Raw genomic sequence first — 25,779 nt, 5'->3', positions numbered from 1 at the left:
TTTCAGGGGGACAATACATCTTTAATAGCTTGTCAAAACATATCTTTCAATGTAACTTTTGAATAGAATTGAACAAAAAAGAGGGTGCATTTTTATGACAGAAATTCAACCCATCAAACCTGAATTTTTAGTAGATACATGGACCTATAAATTTATAGGTTCATGGTAGATATAACAGAACATTAATTAACAGGCACAAAACAAATTCTAAACCCGCACGGTGATATACTGAATAGAAACAATAAAGATGGGGAAATCTGTGAGAATGAGGAAAAAAGCATTAATTTACATTATAAATAAAACATAATGTACATTTCAATATAAAATTCATTCTTGTTTTAATAATTGCAGTCTAAATAAAACATACATTCTTTAACAAATATTGTAAATAATTATGTCATACACAAATTATACTATTTCATCCCATAAGTCCTATACCAAGTTGCATACTATTATATTCTACACATATTTATATTATTTCTTTATATTTCCTTTACCCCGCTTTTCGTAAATAACATTTACAACATAGTAGTACCTGTACATATTTTAAACAATTTATTTATATGGACAGGATTATTATAATAACTTTAAAAAAAAAAAGAATCCCATGAGAATTTGTATGCTACAAATTAAAAAATAACATTTACATAAAATAAACAATTAAAAGTTGGTTATCACTATGTATTTGCTAGTGCAAACTGAGAACAATGTCGTTATTACGACTGAATTTCAACCTATGCCTGCAATAGATTGCTAATTAATAGTTCCAAAGAGTTGCTTCATAATTAATTTATGCAATCTTCTACAACTTCTCAAACCACAGACTAAAACCTTACTTATCGTTCATACCAAAACTTTGGAATAGTAGTAGGCGCTATAAATGCTGATTCAGTTAGTATTTTTAACAATACAGATGTCTTCTCTCGCATAACTGTCGTCGTACACACAAAACCTTTATATTAGATTCAACAAAAATAACTTCATAAACAAAAACATACATATCAGTGGGATTACTAAACCAGACCCCTGAGGGGACTGAGGTTCTTACAGTTGGTTAATAAAATAATGAACTTTATACCAAAATTTAATTAATACTTCATAATAATAAAGAAATAAATATTGTTGCCTAAATAAATTGAATTACAGATGGACATTAAGGGCATATTTTAATTAATAACTTACTGTAATTTAAAACCATAAATCATATATATCTAAAACTACTACTTTTGTTCTGGTCAAATTGTTGCAGTGCATTCTGGTGCATAAGCAGTTTGCTATACTAAAGTGTTTAGGTATAAGTCATGCCAAAAAAAAAACCCTTCGTAAAATTAAAATATAGAGTTGTTTATAATGCAAAAATTACATAAAAAAACTGTCTTGTCATTTTATTCTTCATCTCCAAATCCCTTTCTACCGGAACTAAATTTACATTAAAGTTATTTGTAAATAAAATAAATATTGTTGCCTAAATAAATTGAATTACAGATGGACATTAGGGGCATATTTTAATTAATAACTTACTATAATTTAAAACCATAAATCATATATATCTAAAACTACTACTTTTGTTCTGGTCAAATTGTTGCAGTGCATTCTGGTGCATAAGCAGTTTGCTATACTAAAGTGTTTAGGTATAAGTCATGCCAAAAAAAAAACCCTTCATAAAATTAAAATATAGAGTTGTTTATAATGCAAAAATTACATAAAAAAACTGTCTTGTCATTTTATTCTTCATGGGGTTAAGGAAGGGTTTAAAGGTCAACATTATTCTACTGCTGACTGCAGTAGAGTAATGTTGACATGATCCCACACTACACAAGAGTATACTGCATTTATTTTTCCAATAAGAAGTTACTCTAATATCTTTCTGTATCCCTCTCCTATTTTCAGAACCCACACACGATTTTGCATTTAGTAACATTTAAATCTTTTTTTGTTTGGCATAAATTTGTTTGATTGAAAAATTATTGTTGTTTTGTTGGGTAATTAAGCATTTTGGTTGCATAGAAACAATTTAAAATGAAACCAAAATATTATAATATATGTTTGAATAAATTTATAATGTAAAATTTGAAATAATGACAATAATAGTGTTAAAATACTACAATAAAATTAATATACCACCAGATAATAATGAAACAATACAATAATATATACTAAATGTCAATAAAACAATACAATAACATAATAAAAAAAATTATATATTAGCAGTTTCAAAGATGGTGGGATAATATACTATACAGGATTCATATAACTAGTATATTTTAAACATTATAAATACATAGAAATATTACACTTAAAACAGAATGAAAAAAAAAATAAGTAAAATATTTATAAACAACATTATAATTAAGGTAGGATTTAATTTTAAAGTACCATATATTTTAATCAATTAAAATTAATTAATCATACTAAGAATGTCAACATTAATTAACATATTATTAACGTTTACATTTTATTTATAGTCATATAAAAGCTATACTATTGCTTTGAAATTGTCATCTCTTAACATCCGCAATACGGATATGAAGAAGTAGATTAAATATACAGTATGGATGTGAAGAAGTAAACAGTGTAAATAAACCAATCTTAAATACAAATGTACAAAATGATAAAACTTGCTTCTTATTTCAATATTATGAAAAGGCTTTACAAAAAAAAACCATTTCCTTCAATTTTATGATTTAAAAATTTATATATGTCTAAAAACTGTCACCTTGATTCAATTGACTAAAACAATACCAAAGTTTCATGTGATGGTACAGATATGTACTTTTCCAATACCATGCCAAGGTTTTTACCCGTGGTAATGATACTAATACCATATGCTTTGTTTAGCTTGTTGTGGAGGTAGTGTCATGCTTTGTTTTATTTAGTGGTGATGGTACAAATTTGTACCAATACCATAATGCTGGTTGTGGTGGTACAGTGTGTACCAAATACCATGTATTTTTTTCACCAGTGGTGATGGTACAGTGTGCTACTAATACCATGCTTTTCGGCTTCCTACGGTAAATGGTGGTAGAATGTGTACCAATACCATACATTGTTTTTAGCGTGTTGTGGTGGTGGTACAGTGTGTACCAATACCATGTATTTTTTTCACCAGTGGTGATGGTACAGTGTGTTAACAATACCACGGTTTTTAGCTTCTTACGGTAAATGATGGTAGAAATTGTACCAATACCATACATTGTTTTTAGCGTGTTGTGGTGGTACCGATGTTCCATACCATACTTGACTTTTAGCTTATTGCGGCATGGTGCAGTGTGTGTACCAATACCATGTTTTATTTTTAGCTTATTTTGGTGATACAGTGTGTACCACTACAATGCTTTGTGTTTAGCTACTACAATGCTTTGTGTTTAGCTAATACCATGGTAGCAGTAGAGTGTGTACTACTACAATTTTGTTCGTTTGTATTTTAATTTACATTTTCACAATTCAAACAATTTTTCAAGGTATTCTACTGTATCTGCAGCACGTTCTCTACTTGTCTCTACTACGTAAAGTCCTTCAACATCTGGCTGTTTATATTAAATTCCATTCCTTGTTTTCATTGAATGGAATATGTATTACACCTTCATACTTTAAAACCATAAGTACGAAATGTGAAACCACACACACAAAATTGAATGTAATCAAATGTAAAAGATGTGAAACGATCGCAGGAGAATTTTACCATGATCAAAAGCTTTGCGACAAACTTCAGTGTTTCCGAGATGACATTTTGATGATTTTTAAATCCTTCTAAAAAATATACTATAAACTATTTGCTTATTGCTGTCCAAACACCTAATATCTTCTACGCATTGATAGTCGATCATTAACTGTAACTTTCCAAGAATGAAATTGTTTCATACCATAAAAGTAATGGTAGTCATTTTGATGCATCGATAATCACAAGATTAGGAAAAAGATAATGGAAAAATCAACATCACAGAACAGTAGAATGAAACAACCAGATACCTTCGGGGACTGAGGTTCATGTTAACAAAAAGGTGATCACTGTCAAAATATCAAGTTGTGCTGCTTAGAAATTTATAATAATCGTTTATAAACTGTACACTGTACACTCATAAGTAGGTGAACACGTCCACATAACGCGTCATGTAATTAAACGTAAGTCGTAATCGGGCCTCCGTTAACCGGACTGTGTACCGGACTCGTTGAAGAGTTCATTGAACTTACAGATGAGTGAAAACCATGCGGGCTACCTCTAGCTCGGGCTGGTTTTGGACTCACCGGAGGCGGAGTTCTTACTCTGACACTGCCTTTTCCAGGCCCGTGAGATTTGCTCATAACCGGAGATGGTGTCTTTGGTTTAGGCTTAACAGGTGGTGGTGTTTTTCGTTTTGGACTTGATACTTCAACAACAGTTCCCATTGACGAAAACGATTCCTGACTTTCTCCGTTTTGATTCTGCATAAATCCGTTCAATCGCGTGCCATGTTCCGACATCATGTAAATCTCCTGACTCTCGGGAATAGATTCCGGCGCGGCTATCATCACAGGTTCATACCCTTGATCACTAAATCGACTCGGTGAAGCATCACGCGATACGTTTAGCGACGTTTCTCTCGAAGTATCAAAACTCGCTCTATCACGTCCGCGGTATTTAGTATCGTGTAACGCTTCCAGTGACTCTTCCATGGAGGTTGCGAATGGATCGTCCATTACTACATTATCGTAGAAAGAGCTTCGTCGCTCTTCAATTGTCCGTTTAAATTCAACCTCGTTTACCGGAGGCATACTAAGAGGTCGGTCGCTTACTGGTGAGTGGAGGTCAGATCTCAGTGACCTATGACCTGGTGACTTAGCTTCTGATTGAGCATTTACGTCAATCACATAAGTTCTATTTGGGTTTGATGGTAGGTTTGTAGGACGTTGTTTGCTATTTGAAGCAACACTGCCAGCAGCTTGAGCTTCACTCTGACTTGAGTTTGACGATCGTCCAGCTACCTTCTGAGGGGAAAACAATGAATGAACACAATCGTTAAAATATTTTCTTAAATATCTAAGTTAAAAATAAGTTTGATAAAAACAAATATTGTTTATGTAATGAACATACACTTGACTTTGTGAATTAACTAACTTTCAGTGTATACGGTTACGGATACAGTAATTTACTAACATTAAAAATGTGTGCGCAAATAGCTGCTTCAAATTTATGAAATGAATGAATTCTCCAAAGTGTCAAAATCATTTTACTGCAGTTAATAAAAGAAGTTCTTACTATTGCTGCAGTAAATCTACAACATGTGTTATTATTATTGCAGTAATTCCTACTACAGTTTCTATTACTGCAGTAATAATACCTGTTGCAGTAATTACATGTGTTGTTACTCGATCAGTAATTCTTTTAGGTGAAATTTTAATAGATAACATACTGCAGTAACGTATTAGTTACTGCAGCAAATGTTGCAAAGCTAATTCGTGCATAAGTTTCAAAACAAATTTGGTAGTATATTTTAGTGAAAGATGAAATGAAGTTGAAATTAATTATACAATGTCCACAACTTTCATATTCTATTATAAATCTAGCCTCAAATAATCTAATAACTATACTGTAGATTTTTGGTAACAATTTTACTTTAATTTTGTTGCCAAATCAGATAATTTAGATTATATTTGAGGATTTATAAAAGTTGTGGACACTGAGAAGCAATGTAAATTCATAAAACACAAAATCACAGAAAACTACCCAAAATGCCAGTTATAAAAAACATGCTGTGTTTGTTTCCTATTGGAGTTTTTAAAAGAAGTCCTTTTAAACAGCTCACTTTTTACAAGCATTTTATAATTACAATTTACTGGTTAAAAGTGCAGCAGATGACTGTGAAACACTTTGATGGTTTAAAATATTATTATGATGAAAGTTGTGAGAAGTGGGAGTAATGGGAATTAAAGACTATGTAAATAAACGGGGAGAGAAATATCCATGGGATCCAAGTTGTAAGTTGGGATAAAGATACCAAAACTAAGATGATTTAAAATCTATGAAGAATAATATATAAAAGAACCACAATCAACAATGAATTATAAAGGTGTGGCACAGGTATCTTCTGAACCATTATCCCATCCACTGACTCCAGTCACACCCGTCCTCTTTCCTGAGTGCATATGACATCATCATGTCCATATGGGTACATCACATTTTGTTGTCACATAAATGTTGATAGTGCAGACAGAGCTTTTTGATTGTTATTTTGGATGTTGTTGTATTTATCTGTGTATGTGGTGTAAATTAATCAAATTGTCAATGAAACCCTAGGTTTAGACAAAACATTAGGATTATATAAGTGAATAAGAAAATAATTACAGACATTTTTGTGCTGTATTTGATTTAACTCAATGAATGTCTTGACCATTGTGTAGGGTTCAACACAAATCAATTAAATTTTAGTTTTAGTAATTTTTAGTGTGGCGGTCATCTTTAATGCAATTTTGAAATGATGTCCTGTTTTTTAATGTATTCTAATATGAAAAAGTATCGGTAAAGGATTTATTTATTTTCTAACTTTTATTCTAAAAAAATTATGTTTGTTTTTATATATCACATGCTTTTAAATATTGCCATATACATTTCATGTTGGCATAGGTTGAGAGTTGGCTGGGAGAAGTTGTTTAGTTAACAAAACCAATAACATGTACGATAGTTTTATTAATAGAATAGATCTACACTAAACTAAAACAAGCAACACTATTGTTAAACCCAAGATTACATTCATTAAAAACTCTAGTAGTAGAAATTCATTAAAATAGTGTTAAATAGTGATAAGTACCCAAGTAGAAAAATTCCATTAAAACTAATATTTCTAAAATATGTGCAATTGAGAAAGAAGCTACTATACTCTATAAAGTGCATTCAAATCCCATTATAGCCAAAAACACATAGAACCAACTAGGTAAAAACACCATGAATAGAGGAAGGAATAGACTGGAGAGAGGAATGGAATGAAAAGAAGGAATGGAATGAAAGGAGGGAATTGAAAGGAAGGAATGGAAAGGAAGGAAGGAAGGAATGGAAAGGAATGAGAGGAAGGAATGGAAAGGAATGAGAGGTAGGAATGGAATGAGAGAAAGGAATGGATTTAGAGGAAGGAATGGAAGTAGAGGAAGGAAGGAATGGAACGAGAAGAAGGAATGGAAAGGAATGAGAGGAAGGAATGGAATGAGAGAAAGGAATGGAATGGAAGGAATGGAATGAGAGAAAGGAATGGAAAGGAAGGAATGGAACGAGAGGAAGGAATGAGGGAAAGGAATGGAAAGGGAGGAAGGAAGGAATGGAATGAGAGGAAGGAATGGAACGAGAGGAAGGAATGGAATGAGAAGAGATGAAAGAATACAATATTATGAATTATGATATATTATGAAAACCGTGTTGAGAATGAAAGATGTACAATTAATTGACAGGAGATACTAGTGGGTTGAGGAAAGAACACATGTAAAGAAATATACTAAAAAAATAAACAAATTAAATAATAATAGATGTAAAAGAAAGAGTTGGAAAGGAAATATAGTAGTAAAAACAGAAAGAATAATAAAAGAACAGAAAGTAATAAATGAGAAAATAGAGTGGTTACAAATTAGAGTTAAAATTAATAGAAAAGAATATTAAATAATAAGAAAAAGTATAGAGAAAATTGATGGAAAAGGAACATAACACAACAACTTCAAAAGTACAATTTAAACAAAATTATAATGAATAAAAGTGGAAAACAAAGGTGCAAATGACTGCAAAAGTGTGTCAAAATGAGAATGATTATGCTTAGGAGGATTATATTGCAGGAAAAATGTTAAAATTCAAGGCATGTCTTGCAAAAAAGGAAGGATGACAAATTGATCATCTACTATGCTTTCACCACACAGCATGCTTACAACTGGAATCGGGTACGCTACCTGCCTCCTGCCCCCTTCCACTCTCCGCCGCCCTGTAACTTGCTCAAACGTTGGTTTTCGTACCAAGCCAAATGGTAGCTTAGGTCCTTCGGCTGTCTTTGGAGCTGGTGGCTTGATTAGTTTTGTTCGTTTTAGCTCTTTAAGAAAGAAAGCCGAGAAGAAAATATTATTTTCGGTTACTAGAGGCTACCATCTTGCTTATCTGCACAGAGTTTAAAACCTCAGGAAACTAGATTGTCAAGAAGGTGAACATGGAACTTTTTTCTTGACAAACACTTTGTTTTCTTGAGTTTGGCTACACTACACAACTATTGTTTGTTCACTTAGAGTTGCCACTACACTGTTTGGAGAAAGTTGTTCTTACTGGAGGCGAGGACTAGCCTGGCTTAAAAATTATAGTAGTTTAGGCCTAGCTAGTGACAGCTGCATGCTGTAAGTCAAGTAGGCAAACACGGACAAAACAGGTCAATTTAAGGTCAATCTTGATTTTCTAAATCCCATGTTTTACGTACATCTTTCGGTCCTGTACTGTACATAAAATGTAGGTTCTACTGTATAGTGTTTATGGCTTGATTTCCAATATCCTGATTATTACGGTATAATCTATTTCTTTGACTGAAAAACATTATTGCAAAGTATTGCAAACCTGCTATTGTTTCTTGTAAAGCATCTAGTACATCATCATCTGGATACCCAAAATTCCTAGAAAGATCTTCTTGTAAATATCCCACTACATCTTCCATTTCTCTTCGCATCATCATCTCTATTAAAATATATTTAAAAAAATATTTATTATCATTAAATTATTTTTATATTCAAATTTAGAAAGAGTTTGGGAAAGGGAAAAAAAAGTTGAGGTCAATAAATAATAGCACAGGCGATAGTATCATAAGTTTCGGAACTAACACCTTCATTGAAAAATTGACTGCTCTAACTTAGCTTCATTTGACTGCTCTAACTTAGCTTCATCTTGTTAAATAGAGCAGTCAATCTTTAAATTCATGAAATATTCTCATCATCCAACTTCTGGGCCCAGTTGCATTCTGGATGAGAGACCGCGGCGGGTGCTGTATATACCGGAGAGTGATGGTGTAATGATAATGATAGGCATGGGTTCGAGCATATCTGTACAATATTAACTGTATTCTTAGGAAAGATGCTTTACTCTCATTGCCTCATCCGTCGGATGGGACGTAAAGCCGTTGGTCCCATGTACATAGTCCAGGTTAAAGAACTTGGTACACTATTCGAATTTCCTCAGTTTGAGGACAAATATAAATACCAAAAAAAAAATATAAACGGTTAAAAACAAAACATGAAATAGTACAAACTTTTATGCATCTTCATTAGGTTGAATGACATGGCAGTTAGTACACGGTCTCCATCTAACATGAAACAATCCCATAGACGTAACGTCAATGGGAATGGTACTCTATCCAGGAAACACTGGAAGAACCACTTCATACTGTATAATGTAGGGGAAATATCTAACTTATCCTGCGAGAAAAGAAAAAGAATAAGATCAATAGGGGCACTGGAAGAATAATATCAAATATGATTAATTATTATCTTCTGATGTATACTTATCCATACAAAATTTAATTTAAAAAATGAATTGACATAAAAACAATAATACAACAAATACATACCAAGTTCTTTTTAACTTTTGGCATTAATTTTTTTAGAATGTTATCATGATGACTTTGAAAGCGTACCAACTTTGGAAACCCAGGTACAAAAAATCCTGAAAATAAAAAACACAAAACATTTTCATTGAGATATAGTATGAATAAATAAAATAAAATGTTAAAGATGTATTGTCCCCAAAAAACATGAAAAATGAAAATTAATAAAATCAGACTTTAAATAGGTCATTTTGCAGTTTTAATTAAGTTAATAATAATTTTTTTTTAAATCTGCCATTCCCCCTTTAAGGCCCAATAAAATCTAATTAGCCTATGCCATATCAAACATGCACTACATATAATATAACATTCACAAATAAATGAGTTGTTTTATATATAAACATTCATTTGAAACTTAAGCCAACAAGTTTATGTAAAGAGAATCAATCTTTGTACATCAGTCATCAAGTCAGGTTAAAATGTTTACGAAAGTTGAATCGAAGCGTGATTTAATCAACCAACCACTAGCTTTTATTTGAGCGCCTACTTACTACATCTTTCTAACAGTATTACATCCGGACATAAGAGCATTCCGGAATAGAAATAACAATGATGTCATGTAGGATTTCCTAAAGGAACTAATATCTAAATATAGATACTTTAGCAGATCATATTTTTACAGTGCACTGTGTTCATCAACTGAAAAGTAGGGGACCATGTCAAAATGATTCTACTGCAGCTACTGCAGCAGCTGCATTAAAAAAAAATGACATTGAGTAAATTTATTTCAATGTAGAAATTTATGACCCAATAGAGGCATCCTCAGAAGAGGGGTGACAAAAAGGAGAGTTTCTTCTCTACACCAGAAACCCTTCTTTGAGACATGTAGTATCAAAGTATAAAAAAGTATGATGTTAAATTATGCACTAGCCATATTTAACATGGTTTAATGTTGAAAAAATGACACAAAATGGCTGGTGTGTACCATGTGACTTGATGATTCATTGAATGTCATAATCATGGTCTTACCATGCATTGCATGTTTTGTATCTGTAAGTAAAACATGTAAGGCCCAGAATGCATCATCCTCGTTCATGTACATAAGAAGTAGTGCTGCTATTTGACTCATACCTTGGCAGTAACCAACCTCCTATCAAGAAAAACAAAACAAACATAATAAAATATAATTATAAACATTTTATCAGTTAAGTAGTACAGTAAGAAGTGATTATTAGTTTTGATCGGCACTACACTAGATACTAATTAATAACAAAATTAAGTACTCGGTGGCATGTTGAGATGCATTGACATCATGGTTCATGTGGAATGTACCATTTCTGGATAGGGTTAATTTTACAGTTAAATCTCTCTGTCTGCAAGGAGAATAGGGATATTATTGTTTTATCCAGGTAAGCTAGCTACAAAATGGACTCCCTAAAAAAGTAGTGACTTGCTGGTGCTAACTTCCTACAAATGACAAACCTAATAAACCCAATAAAATATACATTAAGGAAACATTAGCAGAACATACTGGCAAATAAAGGAAATGTTGAGGAGAGTATTACAAGCAGCTTAGAATGGTACTATGTCTGTTAGTACAAGATTAGTGAAATATTAAATTATCATAATTTTTATAAAGATATATCAATTCAAATAACTACAAAGTAAGAAACAAGTCAAAACGCAGCACACGAACGTATTCATGAACAGTTTTACGTAAAGAATTATATACAGATACAAAGAAACATAAATAAAAATCATTAAAACTTCATTTTGATAATAGAAAAGTTAAATAAAAATCTCATCGAATTAAAGCCATTGTCAAGACAAACCCTATAAAAAAGACCTCTCCAATTAATAACTCCCTTCAATAAAGACCTTTCCCTTCTTCGAACATTCTCCAACAAAGAATATCTTAAAGGAACTATATACTATAGAAACATTTGCAGATCATATGTTTACCATTGTGCAAAAAAAATGAATTGATTTTTGCTTACAAGAAAACATTAAATGTTTATTGCTATTCTCAGTTCTTGTTTTGCTTCTTTATTCCACAAGTATATTAACAAATAACATAAAAATGCAGAATGCTGTGCAAGGGGCAGCTTTAACAAAATACGTTGCTGTCAAATGAGCAAGCTAAGAGATAGAATTGTCACTAATGATGATGATACATTAAGGGACTTGTTACATTAGAATAGATTGTTATGCGAAAAGCAGACATTTAATTACACCCTTCGGACTAAATATCAATCATTTCAATACAACTTAATAGCAAACCCTAGGCCCTGAATTCTTCTGTCTAAGCCCCTAATGATGCGCCTTAGACCACATCTTTCCAGAGCATTCTCTTTCTTAAAGGGCATTAAACTTTCTCAAGGAATCTACAGCCGTTCAACAGGGAATACAATATCACACATGTTCACATTGCATTGAATAAACAAACAGCACTTTTATAAAATGTAAAAATTACACATCCGGCGAAAACTACATAAAGCTTTGATAGTTCGGAACGAAACGAGACATGAATATATTTGGCTCAATCGGAATTAGTCTTAAATTGTATGTTCTATCAATCATGCCATGGCTTCCTAGCCAGCTATTAATTAATTATGTTGTAACAAGATTTATGTTGAATTACGTCTTATGTAATAATGTACTATGGGAGACAGTGTATATATTCAGTATGCTAAATTGAGAGATTTTATTTACCTTGGAAAAAGGTCTAGGAAAGATTTGATTAATGTGTCGCCATTAAAAACATTGGTTAAAAAGAACATTATTTATAGTTTAAAAAAAGGTTTAATGCAGTTTAAAAACCATTAGCTTTAGACACACTACATCAGCGTATTTATAAATGAATTAAAATGGTTAAGGATGTAGTGAACATCATAATATAAATCTGTATAAAAGAAAAGCGACCCAAAAAAACAACACCACAAAATAAATGTTATTCTGTCATTGACCGAATACAGAGTTGAATTGACATACAGTTTCAAAACCTTTTGTGCACATGTGCTTTTTGAGACAGTGCATTATAGTATTTTGATTATTACTCTATTTTGCCATCGTTATAGATTATTGGTTATTAAAATCTCGAGTTATCTTAAATATGGGCTTAAAAAAAAATAGCATGCCCTCTGTAAGTTCTCTACGCTCAGGCTTAATTTATTTTTTTTATTGTCCCACTGAAAAAATAATTTTTTTAAATAAAAAGTTTTTTGTTGAATTAAGCCATTTTAATATCACCTTAGTTATTCACTTTGACAAAAAATTGTATCAAAAATGAAAATACATATTTTCCTGAAAAATAAAAAACTGTCATTGTCATGTAAAAGACAATGGTTTTTGGTTATTTAACCAATTAATGTTTGTTTTTTTATGTGACAATATCATTTTTGATTGTGGAATAATTTTATCAAACCTGCAAAATGATTAAAAGACTGATTTTATTAATTTCAACAATGCATTTAAAGCTGTATTGTGTATTTTTAATGTATGTCTTTAAAAACTTTTACATTTTTTTCTCCATTTTTTAACATGCAATACTAGGAAGGCGCAACATCAATAAATCATGTTTAATTTAAATTTAAACATTAGCTTTTCCTCTTAACGACACCTCGTACATTTGAATCCATTTACTGTCAATTTTATTTTACATGAGAATTAGATTAACAATTTATCATCATAAGCTAGAGGAATTTGCTATACGGATTCAGCGTAATAAATAAAAAGTAACACTGCTAATGCCAGTAGATTTAAATTGAAATCTATTCCCTTGGCAAGCCTTTAAAGTTATCATTTTATATAAAAGTAAATGTATTCTTCTGTAGCTTTCATTCACTGAATTAATTACCAGGCTTAACATTGAAGTTAAATGTCATAATCACAACATTGTTTCTTTAAATAAATATTTCTAAAATATCGTTACCGACTCAATCATCAGACTTACCACAACCATCATTAACAAATGAGATAGAACGACAATCAAAATACTACTATTACGACCTAGATTTTCAATCTTTCCCATTCACACCCTCGTCCAACCCCACCCCTAAACCATCCCTCATAATATGTGACCCCAAAGACCAAGCAAATGTTACTATAAGGCAATATTATATTAACTCCTAAATAAATAATGGCATGCAATAGTATGCACTATTTAACGGTCGTTCAATAGTACTTTTTTTTCGTGTACGAAAAAAAAAATCTTGCTAGGCCTAGGATTGTTTTTTTTTCTTTTCATCCCATTATTTGTACCATTACACTCTTAAACATTCATTATTTTCATACTATTATCAGCAACGGTATATCGCCACTTCATAAAACATTATTATTTTCTATTTGGAATGCTAATCTACGCTATAAATTAAGGAGCTATCCTCACAGTCTATTAATATGTAAAGGCTAATTAATTCAAAGGCATCAACCAATCAATGCAATTATCCGTTTCATACGTGAATCGATATAGATCAAATTTCAGAACACCACCAGTTTTGTGATCTAGTTCAACGCAAGACAATTATTAAAGGGAAATCATTAACCTCTTTAAACTAGAAAAATGATGTATAGTACTAAGTTTGTTCCATTCATAATTAACATTAATCTTTTTATAATGAATTAATGTATGATTTTAAATGAATGGAAACATAGTTAATTTTGATTGATAATGTTGCATCGAAACGAATCAAAATAACCTATATACGTGATGACAAAGATTGTTTAAAGGCAGACAGATACTGTACGGAATATTTTCTTGCACAAATCCTAAAATAGAGTTAGACCGCATTTTTTTTGTTTCTAATTAACTGGGTCATTTGCATGTGGATCAAACGTGGATGAAGATATAGACCAGGTGGTTTTTTTGGGGTAGAAAATATCCATATCAAAAATATGCATTTCTATCATTCTATCAGTACTTGAGCAATTGAAAAACTGACTTCGGCCATTCTGTACGCAAGAAAATATTAAATCATTTCTTAATGGATGTACTAGCCTATTCGATTCAATTCTTCTGTGTTTTTCTACATATACGACGTTTTGTATAGTAGTATATTACATTTTTATTGAAACTATCATCCAATGTTATTGGAATTTCATGTACATGCAAAACATGTACACCATGTAGCACTTTTTATTTGGCATCTTCCATATATAACTTTGAAAAAAAAAGTGCCTGTATCCTATGTCAATGTTTTTGTTAAGGCCTAAAGTCAATAGAGTAAGGACTACTAGAGGAAAATACTTACGGAATTGTAAACAGAATAAGCTGACAAAATGTTAAACAAGGCTTGTTGCTTTATCCCATATCTTTCCCTAAACATAATATGATTGCGAAATGTCCGATTGACGTCCAAATCAATCTGTCGTATATCTGTCGACGAGCTCAACGCAAACGTTTTCATTTTCTGAAAAAGAAAATAAAATTTTAGATTTAGTCCAACGGAAATTTAGTTTCTTTGTAAAATTATAAAATACAAGAAAAATTAATTCTACATTATGATACTGTTGATAAAAATGTCAGTTTCTATGGGGATATTTTCACATTATTGTATTAATGTCAAATTTCAACGCTCATGTGAGGTCAATCATCAATTATTGTAGGCCTATGCTTCTTCAAAATGCCTAATACAAAACCATCCAATATTTGATATTTCGTTTTACAGTCATACAATGTATCGGACTAAACGCATAATTAAGATAAAACACATTCGACAGTAATATCTTATCAACCTAGTCGGCTGTCAAGCAAATTCTCCATCTTATCAGATAACATAATTAACGCATTCGTTCATAAATATTCATCTATACGTACAGTATTACACTAGCTTTATCCAGTATTATTATTATCCTCTCTATTCTATTCTATACCATTGTTTCTTGAATACTATAGCCAGCTCCTATAGGATTTCGCATTGATATCTGAGGGGAATTTAAATGCGATTGAGATATCGCCCCGAGGTATCGGCTTGAAAATTCATTACATCGGCAAGCAACATGATTCCTTGAATCCGTAGCAGACACGGTAATCACTTTATAATAATTATGAAAAAAGTTTGAATAATGCATGATAATGCGATTTGTTTTCCCTGAATTTAATAATTGATAAAATCTATGACGGAGATGCTGCTGTTGTTGACAATGTAGAAAAATAATGTGTGAACTTTAACACTAAAAACTAATCATTCTCTACTAAGTATAATAAATTAAAATCTTAATTATTTATACAATATCCATATTTATTATTACAAACTGTCAAACAACATAAATATGTACAGTTATATTTGAATACCAAACTATCTAACTCGATCGCACTGGACTTAATTTGGTCAAGTCAATCGAGTCGCCGGCTAAAGTGACCAAGAAAAGTCCAATTCGAATACTGGTTACAATTCCCACAGGGTAAAATTAACCAAGTCCAATAGTTACTTTTACCAGTAAAACTAACCATGCAGCTAAAAAATGTGAACGTCCGAATCATGTAACACATGCAAGTCAATCAATCGTTGTTTTTATTTAAAGCTCTGTCTACACTATCAAATTTTATGTGACAAAACAATGTGATGCACATCACACTTTTTTGTCAAACTAGTTTGATAGTGTAGACAGAGCTTAACATCACAGTTCAATATTGGTAAAATTAAGGTAAAACTAACAGTGTGAAAATCTGATGACATTGGGTGAAGCTACCATGGTTAAATTTACCATTTTTCAAGTCCAGTGCGAACAATACTTTAAACACAAATAATGTGTTAAATGAAATAAAATTTACAAGATCAAACTGCTGTATAGTAAATTTTACTGTGAAACATAAAAATATGTCAACAATTTAATATCTGTTAACATTGTAATATGATTAATTTAATCACATCATCTATTTCATTTAATATTTTATCAATGATATAAATGTTACTAAATCAGTACTAAAGCTAAATAATCTTTCTCACATATAAGTGAAAGGTCAAAGTAAATGTCAAATGAAGGATTGAATCTTTCGTCTTAATCAAACATTGAACGATCTTATCTTCACAAATAGCCAAGTGTACAAATATATACAGAGGGGTAAAAATTTAATTGGGCACGTATTTCTGAATGGGATATTTGAAAGAGTTTAAATGTTTCCAGTTTGCTTTGTGCTATATGTTTATATTGTGTGAAACTGAAAGTATGGACGGAAATACAAACAACTTTAACGTTCTGTGTTCTGCGCTGAAATTACTTTATATGGGATGTTCAGCTAATTAGATAATTTGAATATTTTTCAGTTTGTAGACAAATACAGCATAGTTAGTTGTCTAGGTTTTTGCTAATATATTCAAGTGGATGTTTGTTTTAAAAAGTGTATAATATAATAATATTCTGGCAAATACATTTATGCATTCAGTGTTTGTAAACCAATTAAGGTCAACTCTTACAATACATTTTGCAAACAGTAATTTTTTTTGCCAAAAATAGCCAAAATAAAAATTGCATTTTTAACATGAATCGTAGCCCCAATGATGCCTGTAATCAGATGACTGAATATAGGTAATAAACTTGAATTTTACATGTTTTTATTCAACGAACAGAGTTTTATTTTCATGCTATAGCAAAAATTATCCACCGTATATCCCACCATCTTTTTTCACTTTCTAGGGAGTCACCAGACATGTTATTACAGTACATTAGGTCAAACTACCTAACTACTGAAAAAAGGTGTTTCTTGGTTTATAGCAGAATTTTGCCAAATTTTGTATTTAAGTACTGTATTTAAGGGAAAATCAAGTTTTTCCGTCATGATTAATATTTGATTTATGTCCAATTAACCAGATACTATATTAAAATTCACGCCTGTACCTAAGCTTTAAAGCTAAAAACACATCTACTATTGAACTGTACACAACATGACTAGCTCAGTGAGTAGGAATAATTGTAGCTTCTCTACAATGCAGAGCAATGACCCATACATAAGCATAGGATCTGAGCAGATCTATTATCAACATTCAAGCCAAAACACATCTGCACATTACTAATGAAGATTGTCTACAACAACATCTTTAAATCACAAATGTTCTAAGAATAATTTTCTGGAATTATTACGGTGGATGATTATTGACAAAGATTCCGACGGATTTAATGTAAAAACAAGGGATTTCTTGATTTTATTTATTTATTTATTTATTTACCAGATTTCTATAGCGCCCTTTTCATGAAAACTCATGCTCAAAGGCGCTTCACATCATAAAGACAAACATCATAAACAATAATTACAAAAGTAACCTCAAATTATACGAAATAAAATTTCTTAAACTAAGTTATAAATATTCTTACTGTACATTAATTAAAATCGCATAAAATAGAAAATAAAATGAACGATATACAAAATAGGTCGGAATTTCTTAAACTACGATTACAAAAATACAATTTATTTACATATTAATTATTATTTAATTTATTTATTTTTTTAAAATTTTTATTTTAATTTAATTAAATTGATTAAAAATTAAAAATATTATTGCACAATAATTGACCAAACAAATTGCAGTAGAAAAATACAAGATTACAAAAATAGGCATCAATATACTATATTCAAATTGAAATCAATCATTGTTGTAGTATGAGACAAATAAGTGTGTTTTAAGTTCCCCCTTAAAAATGTTCAAGGAGGAAGCACTGCGGAGCTGGTATGGAAGAGCATTCCATAGAGTCGGCGCGGCCTTCATGAAACACCTTTCACCATACGATTTAGTTTTAACTCTAGGAACACATAAAGTAAAAGAATCCTGTGATCGTAATGGCCTATTTGGTTGATAAACCTTCAGCATATCATTGATGTAAGTGGGCTCCTGATCATGCAATGCCTTGAAGGTGTGTACAAGTAACTTATACTTTATGCGTGCCTGCACCGGTAGCCAATGGAGCTCCTTCAAAATAGGTGTAATGTGCTCATATTTACAGGTTTTCGTAATTATTCGCGCTGCCGTATTCTGGACTTTTTGTAATTTATCAATAGTTGTAGTCGGCAGACCATAAAGTAAGGCGTTACAGTAGTCCATACGAGAGATCACAAGAGATAATAGGAAGTCATTATGATGATGTCATCGCAAACTATTTGCATATAGACTTCGAAAATAGTTTGAACAGCCTCATCAGCCAAGGGCATTCTAGCGGAAATAATTGCTTACACACGCTATGTATGAGGTGAATGTTCCTGCATGTGTCTTGTAATGCTTTTGAAATTCAGTAAAAATATTATTCACCTACTAGTACTACTCCCATCTCCCTAGTTTCAACAATTGTTTACGCAGGGTGGATCCAGCATTATAGATTAGGGGGTGCTAAATAGCGCTTGATATGTTAAAGGTTTCTGTAGGGTAGACTATTCCTGAAGGCCATGGACAATTTTATGATGTCCTGGTTAGTAATAGCACAAGTACCTACACAAGCCCATTGTAGGATTTTCATACACAGAGGTAGGTAGAATAGGTCTATTTTGAAAAAAAGCTTAAATGGAAACTGAGGTAATTTGGATTAGGCTCTTCAGAGATCCATGGCAGATAGCAGTGCAGCGCCTACCAGATCAGCACACCGGGAGACGATACCCTACTCTTTTCAAATAGTGTACCAAGTTCTATATCGTGGACTACAGTATGTACATGAGACCAACAGCTCCAAAGGACGAGCCAAAAAAAAAGCATATAAAAAAAAAGGGTGTTGTTCGAACCCTACATGTTTGCTACAGTACAGTGCAAACCTAATTATTGTCCTCGACCCAAGTCAGATATGGTGGGGTCATTGACTATTCCATACATGCCCATATTTTAGACACGTCTCCTGGCCAAATATTGTGCTCCCGTTTTTCCACATTTTTGATGTATATGTGTGGTTTTCTGCATTAAAATATAACAAAAAGGCTTACACACAAGCACATTTACAATTCAAGTCATGTACGACCATCTGCGGTCATAAATTTCTGATTTTTTTCCTCAATTAATAGGAGATTCCTCTAACATAGCAGCCGCTTGTGACGTCACACACTGCACCTTAAAAAACACCATCGCCCGTTTTTTTAAAAATTCAGATGTTGGCATGTATGCTATTCATAAACTTTGGGCGGAGTCATCAACTACTATATTCACAACAACAGTACAGTATTCATATACAACATACATAACATTTTTCCTTTAATCTTTGCCACTGTATAAATTAACATACCAACCAAAGGACTCTGAAATCAGAATCAGCAAATACTTTTATTAACATTAACAATTATTTTGTATGAAAACAATTCTAAACAAACCGTGACAACAACCAGGGAGGAATATAATTTCATTTCCTTGTTGACATAACGATAGAAATGGAAACAAATTTCTGGTTCGTTAAAACTCAAAACAACAAACTTTCAAACATCAAAACAAGACGATTTACAGTAGATTCACCAAAAAAAATATTAATCGAAAAATCTTGTTTGTTACATTTTATATCCGCTGAATGTGAATTGAATCGATGAAGCTGCAAATCACCTTTATCTATAATACATAATGACTAGTTTTATTTATAACCAAACCACCAATAACAAATTATAAAACATTGTTTTCGCTACGTCTGTTTCTAACCTTGATACTATTGGTAGAGTTTGTCAGTTGTTGAAATATTTGGGGAAGTTAAAAAGTTGAAAAAATGTTTGAAACCAGGAACATATTATTTGAAACGTTTGATTAGCAATAATTGATTATCAATCAAATGTCTGAATAATAGGAAACAGTTTTGTACTTGCATTTTCACTATTTAACAATACCTCAATATGGACGATGATGTCATATCACTACTATATTTGAGCATATCACTACCATATTTGGGCACATCATACTTTTTTTGTCAAACTAGTGTAGACAGAGCTTTAGGGACCATATCAAAATTATTCTAAGTACTGTAGTTACTGGACAAAATAACAAGTCCTTACAGGAAATTGTCTGCATAAAAAATATAATACCTTTAAATAACAGTGAAATCTAATACCTTGGAGTAAACACCTAAACATTTGAATAATAAAAGCTATGGTTGATCAAATCATAGTCCTATGAAACCTTGGTATTTAAGGACTATAGAAAACAAACAAATTTAAGCCCAACTCGGTACTATTGTGGTTTTCAGTCAAGTTTAGGTGTGTAAATACAAACTCTGACGAAAACCTAACAGTTTAGTTGGAAGAACTTGTCATTACTGTGTCCTTCAACAGTTTTTATGTCAAAAGGAAAACATGAAACATGTTTAAAAATAATTCTACTATTATGGTTTTCGGGCAAGTTATGTCTGTAAATCTAACAGTGGCCATACCTATTTTTAAGAAAACCATTAGTCTACTTTTTAGTTTAGTGAATACTAGTCCTGCAAACTATGTTGAAACCAGAAAGTTCACCTAAAAGCATGCAAATTGAATTCAATGCTGGTGTGGCATTTTCAGCTGATGAGCAACAGTAATTAGTAAAGTTACATAAACTAATTTGAATTAACTACAGGAATTCTTGTCAATAAATGATATACCAAGAACCAGAAAATAATTGTTATTAATTTCACTTCAAATAAATAATAAGATATGAATGAAAACCACATCAAGGTATACAACAGCCGCAAAACTCAAAAACATCCAAGCAAAAATGTTGATAAAATGAGAAATGAACATCCATGTTTATTTAAAGCAGTCAGTTAGAATCAAACAGTACGGCTAAAAAATAACAACATCAATCAATATGATCAATAAAGAATTGATTATGAAATTCAATGCTATTTCACATTGATTTAACTTCTCATTAACTGCAATGGTGTTGTAAGTATTATCAAAACCTATATTGTGAATACTAAACTGTATTAATGCAAAACTTAATATCCAAATAACAAACAAAGAAGGCCCATCCTCGACTAAATTTTGTTACAACTTGTATTGTATTGATTAAAATCCTATTTATATGTTAGGCCTATTTTGAACATTTAAAGTTTGTAAGAGCATGTGGCGCAGTGTGTTTGGACGTTGAAATACTGATCATATGATTGGGGGTTCGAATTGCTTGTATCCTTTAGGTAAGACAGTTTAATTACGTTTGCCTCTCTCCACCCAGGTGTATGGGTACCTGGAAAGATCAAAACACAACTGCGCTGATTACGTCTGCAACATTATGGGAGTATGTTTCCAGACGTGTTTGATACAAAAAATGACCGGGGTAATAATGTGAAGCGCTTAGAGGCTTTGTGTATTAAGCTATATAAGATCGACATACAGTATTATTATAACAAATCCACCTTCAAAGTCTTCCTGGCAACTGTTTTCCATGTTTTCAAACAGTTTGCAGGTTGCCATTATTCAGTAAACTACTACTAGTAACAGAAATTATAGATTCTATCCCTAACATTTCGTCATCCTAAAAATTATTATTATTGTTCGGTCATGATCCAAAAAACTGGGGTAATAATGTGAAGCATTTAGAAGCATTGTGCAATAAACGCTATATAAGAAAGAGTGTTTACTATTACGTTTCTTTCTGTGACCGAACTACATTGTCTATTAGAAATGGCAAGTAACTTCAGTACAAATTAAAATGTGATTAAATTTCCACGACGTTCACGGCAAAGATGCACACAGCTATCAAGGTGAAATATAGATTTTATTTTTGCAATAAAATATAGCCTTTTTGTCTACTGGAAAAGGCAAGTGACATCAGATTATGACACTATCCATAGAAACTGAAAGTGTTTCAAATTTCCTATTCTATGAATAAATTTTCGTTGACGAAATGTAAACCGTTACTATACTGTACTCGACAAATAGAAACCTCCTTTTACAGTAGCCTAAAGATTTTGTAGTCAGCAATCAGCATTGACAATTAACAATCAAACAACTGTTACTCCTAGATTAATTAACTTCAGGTCAATCATAAAGGATACTGTAGAAAATTCTCCTAGTGTACAGTATCTAGACTACATTATGTAGTACACATCTATACTATCCAATCTTAATTAAAAATAACTCCTATGATGGAACATTTTAATGTTGTATCACTCAACTTTCCTGATACTACACAAACCAATAGTAGTGTTAGAAGTCTATTACAATATGAAGAAGGAAGGGCTTAGATACGAAAAGTAAATAATTATGGAGAATCAAGCACTTTTTGGAAGACTTCATTCTTTTTTCTTCAGTAAACTTATAACTTTTTCTTCTAATGTTGGCAACATTTAATATCAATAAGTTAGTATTAAAAGTTCTTCAAATTAAGAGAATCTAGGCTATTTATCTACGTAGCTGGATTTTTTGAAAGACATGACAAATATTACAATGGTCAACATACCTCATAAATGTTTGGCTGTTCTTGTTTGATTTTATTTATATCTAGTAACTTCATCCAAATTATTCCTCGTAATGAATCTGGAATGCCCTTATATACTCGTCTCGTCAACTGTAAATATAAATTCATTATAATATATAATAAGTATAACCCTTACTCTCTTATTTACATACAACCTGTCCTATTGGTATATAAGTACTCTAGGCGTTGTTTTCTGTTCTTCTGATGATGAGAATAGTTTCTCGAAACATGTCACATTTTAAGGCAGTTTGCCTATTCATTAAATGCCTCGCTATAGTCATTTTAAGTCATAAATTCATTGCTAGTTAAATTGCTTTCCCAAAATGAACACTATACAGTTGCACCTCTCGTAAGCGGCCACCCTCGGGACCGAGAAGAATGGCCGCTTACGGGCGGTACCAAATACACTAATTACATAGGAAGACCAAACAGGCTTTTGAAATTGCGGAGGGAGGTGGCCACTCAGGGAGGTTGCCACTCAGGGAGGTTAAGCTAAGTTTAAGCATTTTGATACAATTTTTACTGTATTTTTATCACTTCTCGATATTGTGTTGTATTTTTTCATATCTAGGGGGTATTTATATGATTACAGTATACATGTTACCATATTACACCAAAAAAATATATATACGCCACCGAATAAAAACGTCCCTCGATTAATTGCCCCCATCCTGCCTAAAAACCCCTCTGAACAATAAACGATAATAATAAATACGGTAGTAAAAAAGACAAGAATATCAGTTTGTTTTAGCGTGACAGTGTAAACAATTATTTCAATATCAAAATTAGACTAGATAATGTAAGAAGGGCCTAATGGCCAATAAAAGAAGATTAAAAACTAAAACTCGGTCATTACCATGGCAACAAATGGTATTGGATGTCTGTAACCATAGATACAATACAATTGTTTGTAGGTCATATATTTATTGTATGATGGATGGATATCTACCTTTTCACTTGGAGCATATTTCTTCCACTGCTTCAACATTTTCATCCATTTATCTCTCCTCTCTATCTCTGTTAACTTCGCCTATAATTTATTATAAAGAATTAAAAACGTTGATTCTACGCGCCTTGAGTGGTATGTGCACTATATAAATCCATATTATTATAAAATTGTTTATTATTCCATTTATATTGTTTAGCTATCCAAATTCCTGATAGTTTGGCGCACACAATGACAATACCAATTGTAAACATTCAAAATTCCTTCTATTTTTTTCTTTAAAAAGCAGATTTTAACTGATCCTGGCAGCTTAAACATTTATGTAACTACTGTACATCCGTGTTAGCTGTATTTAAAAAATCAAATTGTGTTTTGATTTTCAAATAGCAAAGGTTCCAAACTCACCTTTTTCTCTTCTTCTGAAAGAGTTTGAGGTATAACATCTTTACTGTAGTTGAAAGAAAAGAAAACATCATTTATTTTAATTTTCTTTTGCAGCAAAGGACATCTTCAAAACATCCAAAATTACACGTTATGTTTTTTAAATCTCCAAATTCTAAACACATTCATATTGCTAAACTAATTTTCTAACTTTGTTTATAAATTATTGTTGTGTTAATGTTGGAGAAAGAGCAGTTAACCATTCAGGCCTACGCTTATTGCTTGCTCCAGACAAGATTGTATTTACTGAATAAATATTATTGTTATTATTATTTACTTGTTTGTGTTTTATTTTTTACATAATTTTTATTTATAAATTTTTATTTTTTGGCTGTCAGTGTCAATTGATTTAGATTTACAGTAAAGGAAAAATTAGAAAGGTCACTGACAAAAAAAGCGTATTACATTAGGTCACTTCAAATCTTTATGTTCATTTAATATTCGGAAGTAATTGCCTAGGGCACACAAAGCAATTACTAGGACTAAGTACTTCATTAAATTAAAGTGTGTGTAATCACATCTTGAGCTGTGGTTTGTACTTTAATGTGTATCTGCTGTGAACTAGGATGTTAATAATAGAAAGTAAACAATCAAATATCCCTACAATTTTTGATTACAAATAATGTAAAACTATAAAGTCATTACAGGTCTGTTATAATAACGCACTTAGAAAGATTTTAAGACGCTCAAGGAGCTGTAGTGCTAGTGCTATGTTTGTTGATAACCATGTTCCCTCCTTCTATGAGTACATTCGGAAATCAATTTTTTGTTTCAAAACAAAAATTGAAAAAAGCTGTAATACTTTAATTACATGTGTTTTTTCTCGTATTCTAAAAGATTCAAAGTTGCATAGAAAATGGACAGAACTTTTGTATATATAATCTCATGTATACTTTTACGTGTGTTAACTAGTATCAGTATAGCCATAATAATGTGTTGTTTTGTAAACTATAGTAATCAATAATATAATAATGTCTACAGTCTACATCCAATAAACCTCAAAACATAATCCACATATTTTAAGAGGCACTATATGTCAACAAATAATTATTAGTCCTCTCTCCATGACGGTTGTCCCATAATGCTTTGTATTATTTTTTATTGTATTTATATGTTTCATATGGACAGTTTGTCTGAAATAAAGTTGAATTGAATTGAATTGAATGTATGTTACTTTAAATCAGGTCATTCCTTGTCTTAAATGTACGTTTCATGGTAAATTATGATAAAAAGAGAGAAACAATGCACTACTTTAAGTAGTTCGCGTCAAATGTCCTCTCGTCTTTAGGCCTAGCTGGTAAACAGCGGTAACGTAAACATTGTACGCTAGCTATAGGCCTAGCCTGATGTTGTCTAGTTGCTGCATTAATTGTCTTTCTGTTTTTGGCAGAATCTTTAATACAAATTCTGTATTTTCGCTGAAATTTCTCATGGCTTTTGTTAATCTTCATTTTTCAGGGACAATACATCTTCAAGGATTTTTTTTTATGAAAAAGGCCTGGTTTTCTTCAGCATCATTTTGGTA

At 31.6% G+C, this 25,779-nt stretch overlaps 1 protein-coding gene across 4 annotated transcripts in view; it reads right to left on the bottom strand.

The window, feature by feature from the left end:
- Positions 1–321: 321 nt before the first annotated feature.
- Positions 322–25,779, bottom strand: part of LOC144848274 (USP6 N-terminal-like protein) — a 36,538-nt gene continuing 11,080 nt past the window's right edge. For 2 of the 4 annotated variants that reach the window (XM_078704996.1, XM_078704989.1), the window contains exons 5-14: positions 24,219–24,261; positions 23,817–23,897; positions 22,850–22,957; positions 14,777–14,935; positions 10,557–10,677; positions 9,552–9,646; positions 9,234–9,399; positions 8,549–8,665; positions 7,882–8,039; positions 322–4,965 (exon numbers count right to left, since the gene is read on the bottom strand). In XM_078704996.1, coding sequence (XP_078561122.1) covers positions 4,117–4,965; positions 7,882–8,039; positions 8,549–8,665; positions 9,234–9,399; positions 9,552–9,646; positions 10,557–10,677; positions 14,777–14,935; positions 22,850–22,957; positions 23,817–23,897; positions 24,219–24,261 — 1,897 coding nt within the window. In that variant the 3' untranslated portion in view covers positions 322–4,116. The remainder of the gene's footprint in view (positions 4,966–7,881; positions 8,040–8,548; positions 8,666–9,233; positions 9,400–9,551; positions 9,647–10,556; positions 10,678–14,776; positions 14,936–22,849; positions 22,958–23,816; positions 23,898–24,218; positions 24,262–25,779) is intronic. The other 2 variants (XM_078705004.1, XM_078705009.1) reach the window with 2 other exon arrangements.

Source organism: Antedon bifida, chromosome 1 (genome assembly GCF_963402885.1).
Source record: "Antedon bifida chromosome 1, ecAntBifi1.1, whole genome shotgun sequence".
NCBI lineage: Eukaryota > Metazoa > Echinodermata > Crinoidea > Comatulida > Antedonidae > Antedon > Antedon bifida.
Note: the sequence above shows the minus strand (reverse complement) of the source record. Positions and strands in the feature narration are given on the sequence as shown.